General features: G+C 43.5%; 1 protein-coding gene across 2 annotated transcripts; it reads left to right on the top strand.

The window, feature by feature from the left end:
• The first annotated feature begins 1,000 nt into the window (after positions 1–1,000).
• LOC119301295 (nudix hydrolase 20, chloroplastic-like) lies at positions 1,001–7,436 on the top strand. Of its 2 annotated transcripts, XR_005147000.1 has the most exons (10): positions 1,002–1,421; positions 1,524–1,588; positions 2,466–2,646; positions 5,157–5,237; positions 5,370–5,495; positions 6,144–6,223; positions 6,333–6,448; positions 6,527–6,647; positions 6,729–6,862; positions 7,217–7,436. XR_005147000.1 is itself a non-coding variant. In XM_037578248.1 (9 exons), exons 1-9 carry the CDS (start codon positions 1,161–1,163, stop codon positions 6,796–6,798), a joined length of 1,101 nt encoding a protein of 366 aa, XP_037434145.1. In that variant the 5' UTR covers positions 1,001–1,160; the 3' UTR covers positions 6,799–7,152. The 2 variants fall into 2 exon arrangements, 1 of the variants encoding a protein (XP_037434145.1); XM_037578248.1 differs by lacking the exon at positions 7,217–7,436 and having other exon boundaries at positions 1,001–1,421; positions 6,729–7,152.
• The last annotated feature ends 691 nt before the right edge of the window (positions 7,437–8,127 follow it).

The following is an 8,127-nucleotide window of genomic DNA, read 5'->3' as shown; positions in this document are numbered from 1 at the left end:
GGCTTCCAGAGTCCTTTGTTGTTAATCAAGTTCATGACGGGGGAGAGTGACGATATCACCACTTCAGTCCAACTGTAATCTCTTTAGTGAACTCTTGGGTTTTGTCTTATAAAGATTGATATTACTGAGATGTCTCCATGAATCTTTTTTTAATTCTTGGCAGGAGTTGTAATTTCTTGTATTATGGATCCAAAGCAGTATACCTATAATGATTAGGAGTATTATTAAAGCTACATGTGTTTCTTTATTTTTGACAAATAACCCTCCCAATAAGGCACTAGTAGATTGGTGGGCGTCTTTTCACCTACCTTCACAGCCGTCGGATGAATATCCATGTCTCTGCGTGAAATCGACCAGTTTCATTCCACATCACCGCGAGTCACACTGAGCTTCCACCATAGCTAGTGTCGAATCCGCTGACGTGATTGTAGAAACCAACGGGGAACCATCAGTGCGCCCTTTTTAGTTTTTTTGACGGGAAGGCTTTGATGGGTAGCTTTATATTGAACTTAAATACTTACATGATCTTTTTTTTCATGGTAATATGTGTCTCATTTATTTATATCATAAGGATCATAATACAAGCCATGTACATAACGAACTGATAAAAATAAAAAGACGACAAAATGCTAAGAATTCTCTGAGCTTGACACCAACGCGCTCACCTACCTCTGACACCACCACAACAGTCATCAAAGCAAAATATGATGGATTTTGAGCAGGTTTAGACCATTTAACATTAGGTACACTGGTCGCACTTCTAGATCCAGCATAATTGGCCATTATCGCATGTATGGCGAGTGCTGTTTTGGAAGAAATGATCACACCTTCGTCCTTCACAGCTTCCTTTCTCTGCCATCAGATGCACCAAGCTCCAACGAAGATAGACTTTTGGAAGTCAAGATGCTGTAGTGTGGTTGAATTATGCCTTTTAGCTCTATGGATATTCTTAAGCACGACACTACCAGATCTGTCTGAAACAAGGGCATGGGTGATCGTTTTCTGAAGACCCAAAACTTTCCACACTTCTTTAGCTCGCAAGTCTTCAGCTTCGTTTTTGAACTCAGACTTGATTGAATAAACGAAAGGCAACAATTCCAACTAAAAAAAGCGAAATCCCGCTTAGGCCCTTAAAATTACCAACAATCAGCATTTATCCAATGGTCGCCATCGCCACCTCCTTCTCCGCCGCCGCCGCCGCCGTCGCCGTCGCCCGCCGGAGCTCCCCGGCTCACCTCCAGCTCGTCGCTCGCCGCCGCCTCCCGTTCTGCACCGCTGCCTCCTCTTCCTCCGCGCCACCTGCTGCTGCGGCGGGCTTTGGGTGGGCCGACGCCCTCCGAGTTGCCAGCGAATTCGGGGTCGGCGATGAGTCCGACCTTTCGGGGTACTTCCGGAAGGTCGACATCTGCAACCGAGGAATGGTAGGTTTCCCCTTTGCGTTCTACCATTCTCACAACTGCGCTGGCGGGTGTATGTGAAATTGTCTCAGGTGTGGGATGCGCGGATTTGTTTGGGTTTTGCAGGGTGATAAGGGGGAGTTTGTGGAGTTCATGGTTGAGGATCAAGTGGTGGGATACATCCACAAGGGGTGAGTGTAGCGGGATCAACATCTGCTCTTTAGTTTTCTCTGTGTAACATCTACTCCGAGAACAAATTTTATCGAGGAAACAATAGTGGAGCAACACTCGCCTGCAGACAAGTTGAACAATAATATGTGTGTTCCTTCTTGTGTTATCCCAAATCCTGTGATTTGTTCTCCTGTATTTTCATAAAGGCCTCCGGGCCTCTGCACCGAAAAATGCAAACAACTGCAAAAGTTTACAAACAAAATAAGCATCCTCTGATTTGTGCAAGGAGCTTCTCGTTGACTTAACTCCATTTTGGTGTATAATCCTTGTGTATATAGAAGAAAATTGGTGTTAATCCTTCTGTAAGCATATCGGTATTGGTGCTTACAATTTGTAACAGCTGATTGTTGACCCTGTTTATTTGTACTGAATGAATTGCTGTGATTTGCCAAAATTTGATGCCCACTATGTGCAATTCAAGTTGATTCCATATGGAGTGCAAATTGTAAAATTACTCTATGAAATATCTTCTCATTTTCCAGTATAATGTAAAATTATAGTCAAGGAAATTCCACTGGAATGCATGATTCCCAGTACATATACACTTTCTATTAGTTTCAAGATTTGGTGTTGAAGTAACATGTCAGGCTTTACTAATATTTAGACACTGATTTTTTCCCCAGTACCTTAATTTTTAATTTCTTTAATAAAGTAAATCATTTGAAGAGAAAGCAATCATAGATTAAACATGATAAGATGAACAGAGCTTGCATTTCTTAGCCATGAGTGTTCAGATTGGTCAAGCAGAAGTCTATGAGGATATTGAAATACTTGTCATAGTCACGTCATTGTGATTTAGGATCTATGAGATGTTTAACTTTGTGGTATTAATTTCAGTTTTACCGAACATCTGAGGGACTTCCATGATGTTTTTACCATTGTCTCGGGCAACAATGGCAAGAACAGTGTGGACCACGTGACTCTCCACTCATCGCTCAGGACTCCAGAAGATCGAACAATCGCCATCGGAGATGTCATAAAAGGCCTAGGGGAACTCATTCCTGGTATACGAAATGAGGTACTGGCCAGAATTGTATATATGAATTATTCTATGAACTTCATTCGAAATTGCACATCTGCCGACTTAGTCAAATTTAGACAACTTCATGATTCCATTAGTGTAGCTAAATGGATAAACTAGTAAGGTGCGCGTATGTTGTGACTAGATGTTTTTTTGAGGAATCACCTAGGGGGGGGGGATCCCCACCTGTATTATATTACTCAAAGGGCCAAATGGGGCGAAAGTAGTCACAGATTACATAGCAGCCACCTTGTCTGCAGGGTCTCTAAAGCGATGCGAGTATAACTCGAAGTCAGTTACAATGTTCTGAATGGTTGTGCGGGGAGAGTGATCTTCAGATTGGAAGACATCGACGTTACAAGAGTCCCCAGATCTTCCAGAGAATAACAAGGAGCACTTCTGGCCAGATTCTGGAGTCTAGCTGTTGCGGCGGATGAGCCAACCATAAATCTTGGAACCTTGGGGTGGTAGAGAGTCCAAGTTGGACCCAAATCTGAGCTGTATGCGGGCAGCCAATGAACAGGTGGCCTGTGTCTTCAGAGGGGCCAGCACATCGTGGGCAGGAGGCGGTATCCGACATGTGCTTGTAAGCCAGGTTTGCATGGGTATTGAGGCGCCTGCGAAACAACAGCCAAGCAAACAGTTTGATGATCTTGTCCGGGGCTCGGGACCTCCAGATTAAATCAGCGTGGTCATCCTCGAGATCTTCATGTAGCATAATCTTATAAGCAGGCTTTGGAGAGTACTTCAGTCCATGGAGCAAGAACCGCTCGTCCTGTCCATCCGTGAGTTGGATCTCCTGGATTTGTACCTCTCTTTGTTGTTGCGGGACTTCCAACTCACGGATGGACAGGTAGGCGGCGAAGGCGGCAAAGTGCCCCTCACTTTCCCGCCTTCGCCGCCTACCTGCCATCACACCACAACCATGTGCCGATTCCTGCCAACCACCACTAGCCGCCATCCCCCTTTTACCACCTCCAGCCATCTCCTTACTCGCTGCAGCTACTCCCTAACAACAATCTGGGCCACTTCGCACACCCACATTACTACTCAAATCCCACCCCAAATCCCTTCCAATTTTGCCATCCACCTACCATCAGCAATAGCCGCAGATCGTCACCGCCTTCACGCCTCCACATGCCAACCGATTTCATACGTCGTTATGGCAGCCTTCACAGACCACAGCGCATCTATGGATCCACCCTACCCATCACCTCCCTTCTGCACCTGCCTAACCATCACCTCGGCTCAGGTTTGGGTTCCGGCGTGCCCCGCTTCCACAAGCTCGACTTCCCAACATATGATGGCTTGGTCGATCCTCTTGGTTGGCTCAATAGGTGCGAGCCAGTTTTTTCGTGGACAACACACAGACGAGGCAAACAACATCTGGACTGCGGCCTACAACCTCACCAATGACTCTCAACTCTAGTACTTATGAGCGCGATTTTGGCATGCTGAGATGGGAGCAGTTCAAGGAGGCTTGCCATGTTCAATTTGGGCCGTCACTTCGCGCAAATCCCTAGGGCAAGTTGGCGTCTGTCGTTCACTTCCTTGGTTGCAGACTACACCATCAGGTTTCTAGCGCTCATGTGCCACAATAATGAGCCATTAACACCGTTCCAACGACGGTTTCTGTACATAGCAGGGCTGCCTGATGGTCTTCGCATCGACGTCGAGCTTCAACGACCATCTGACTTCTACACCGCCATCTCCTTCGCCAAGGCCTATGAGCAGCGGCATTTCCCTCCAACAGCGTGACCACACCAGCCTTCTGGGCCTACAGTGTCCCTGTGCCTCTCCGATTCTCCTGTTGCCAAGGCAGCTACAATACCTTCCCTGCCAGGGCCACTAGCACCTATTCTGTAGTCGATTACTCCATAGCCAACCCCGGCACAACAGGTTTGGCATCTCACTCCAGCTGGGTTGGCAGAACGTCGTTGCCAGGACCTTTGCTTCAACTGCAACGAGATTTATGTTTGTGGTCACCGGTGCGCGCAGCACTTCTTCATCGAGACTGACGACTACAACCAAGGTAGCTCCACAACTGGTAGCCCCTCTCAATGAAGCAGAGAAGAATATCATCATTTACTTTTATCTACTTTTCATTAGTTAGGGTTATGTCAGTAGTAGATCCTTCTATCATCTACGTCTGACCATTCGAGAAGGTTTTCTTAGTGTTTAGTTTCTCTTGTAATGATACATATTTTTTACCTGTTCGAGCTTTCTCCACGAAGGGGAAGTGGTCGTAACATCGTATGTGATAATAATATTGTGGGACACTACACCATTCTGTTCCCCACTCATTCTTTATCACGATTGTTCTCTTCGCATTTTTTCCCATGCGCTGCTGTGGGTTTTTCATGTTATAGTTTGGAGTTTTGTATCTATCTTCTGAATCTTGATACTATATGCAAGGCTGTTTTTAACTTTTTATTACCTATCAAATTAACCTTACGTCCACATTTTCTCTTTGTTTTGCTTGTCTGGCAATATTTTGCAATATGCAGCTCTATCCAGTAACCTCATCTTACGGCATGCCTGTGTATTTCTCTCTGGAACGTGCTGCTGCTCCCTACTTTGGTATAAAGGTCTGGTATTCTGCACCTCTAAAGTTACCCATCATCGATCCTCTCGTCTATGCTATAAGTTTCCTGATTCTTATTAGCTATGTACCTAAGCAGCCTTCTCTTTTATCTTTAAGTTTAAGATCCTCATGGCAGGCTTATGGTGTTCATATGAATGGGTACATTGAGAAGCATGGTGAAAAATCTCTTTGGATTGGTAAGAGAAGTGATGAGAAGCAAACTTACCCTGGGATGCTAGATCATCTTGTTGCTGGTGGCCTGGTATCGTTCTTCTTTCCTCTATTTTCTGTTCAAGTCCTTTTGTACTTCATTAGCGCTTCAATTGAAGATGGGTAACAGTAGTTGCTGGAATCTTATATGCATTAGATGACAATCTTGAAACTCCTATTTCAGAATATCTACTCTCTAATAATATGTATAAATACTTCCCTTTTTTATAATTGCCTAGAGATTTCCACCAGTTCTGGACATGTTATGAAGATAATGCTGAATGCTCCTCGTAAGACCTATAGCCTGTAGACTGTCACTGGCCAATTGCTTGAATCAGAATGATTAAATTATTTGGATTTTTCAGGTACCTATTCAATCTATCTTAGTCTTAATAAAGTAATTATTATTGAAAGACTAAATCCAGTCTTGCTGGGGTTATCTTTTTTCCTATAAAATCATCTGGTGAACAATGTCCTTAGCGCCCCCATATTAGTCAAGCCAGGTGACTTCATATTTAGAAAATTAGGCTGCTTAAAATGGTGACCTTTGGAATTATAATTTTTCATGGAAATACAGGTTATGGATTCGACTGGCAGGCTCAAATCCATCGGTTACAGAAGTGATGCACAGTACCCTTTTGATTTTCACGTGAAACTGTATAGCTGTTAACTTACGTTGACTACATATGGAAATTTTCAGCCTTACGGAATCTCCTGTAAAGAGAATATCATCAAGGAATGTGGAGAGGAAGCAGGAATACCAAGATCCATGTCAACCAAGTAACATGCAAACTGCTGTTAGAAGTTCTAGTTTTTCTGTACTGTGATACATGAATGTTTTGCAATGCGAACAACTGCACTCATAAGTACCAATGTTTTGTTTTGCTAGCGCTACTTCTGTTGGAGCCGTTTCTTACATGGATATCAATGGGTTTGGATACAAAAGGGATGTTCTGTTCTGCTATGACCTTAGACTTCCTGTAGATTTCGTTCCTAATAATGAAGGTACACACAATTAAAACATTAATGCTAATATGCTGTTTTCCCATTCGTTAACCAGTGTGCTGCCAAAATATCTTGCAGATGGAGAAGTTGATAGCTTCAGGCTAATCCCTGTACCACATGCTGCAAACATTATAGGGAGGACAGATTTTTTCAAGTCAAACTGCAACCTTGTGATCATTGACTTCCTCTTCCGTCATGGGTAGTACATGCATTATTCCCCTAGTGGTGCAATTTCAAGAACAAATCTTCTCAGCTGTTGACATGGTGATCTTTCGTCCAGGTACATAAACCCAGACTGTAATGGGTACCTGAAGCTGCTGACAAGTTTGAGGAGTGGTGATTGTTCCTAGGGCTTGCAGTTCTCTGTTCAAACAGAAGAATCAGATTACCAGCATTAATCGCTGATTTTTTGGAGTAAGCTAGATGGTTATCCATCAAAATCAGAAAGTTTTAAGTACAAGCTGTACATGCATTTTTGTTCTGAAAATGCATTTTCGTTTGCATATTATCAATGACTCTTCAGTGAGTTTAGGTAGGTAGGAAAAATTTAGGAGGAAAGGGGGACATAATAAAAGGAACATTTCTTGTTCAGTTTAGCTGGATGATTTGTGTCAGTTGCACACTTGCACTATCTATTAATCTATGTATGTATACATGGTGCTGAACATGGTCTGTTTAGGCCTGCTTATTTCTGCAGTCTTTTATATGCTTGTGCTATTGGCTATTTTCTTGCAATTTTTTTTTTTGAAATGGTTTTGGTAACTGCAGGCCTGAAGCTGAACACCGCGTGCGCTCTCATCCAGCAGAATGGAAGTTCGAGATCACTCTTTATCAAGCTGTATTGAGCTTCGACTAATCAAGCCATATGCTTGACAATGTGCTTATTTGTTTTAGCATCAATTGCTTAATGCTTTTCCATAGGTGCATATATAAGTAGCTTTAATAAATAAATACTGCTCCCTTCGGCTCAAATTAATTGACGAGACTATACAATGGCCATTTTTACCAAAAACTCCTCATATTCAAATTCTTAACAGAAAACTCCACCACAACAATTCACAAAACTCCGTCCGCTCTCGAGTGAGCTCCGCCCGTGACCCCGCCGTCCTCCCTGTGTGCTGCAGTCGGCCGGCTGATGAGAAACACTAGTAGATGAGAAGAAAGAAAACACATGCTAGATTTGTTTGGCTATTTCTAGATGCTTTCACTCTAGTGCAGTATTTCTTTCCTTTTCTTTTCTATCCTACTTACTGTTTTCTAGAGTTTTTTACTCCCTCCGTTCTTAAATATTTGTCTTTAAAAACGGAAGGAGTAGTTGTGAGTAGCTATGAGTAGAATGGTGAAACTTACATAATGTTTTCTAGAGTATTCCAGCTATAAGTAGAAGTATGTGAAGGCTTTCCAAAGCCTTATAAATAAAGGTCCTCACCTCTACTTTGCACCAGACTATGTACCCCTACCTATAATAGAACTCGTGGTCATCTTCTGCCACCCTGACGCCCATGAGCTCTCTGCCATCAGAATGCTGCTCGACACTTTTGGCAACGCCTCGGGTCTTCGAACCAACTTCCTCAAGTGTTCCGCTTCACCCATCAGATGTGGCGACAACCACCTCGCCACCATTGGCGCCTCCCTCTCCTGCCCGATGGCGGAATTCCCCATCAAATACCTCGGGCTAC

Source organism: Triticum dicoccoides, chromosome 5A (assembly GCF_002162155.2).
Source record: "Triticum dicoccoides isolate Atlit2015 ecotype Zavitan chromosome 5A, WEW_v2.0, whole genome shotgun sequence".
NCBI lineage: Eukaryota > Viridiplantae > Streptophyta > Magnoliopsida > Poales > Poaceae > Triticum > Triticum dicoccoides.
Note: the sequence above shows the minus strand (reverse complement) of the source record. Positions and strands in the feature narration are given on the sequence as shown.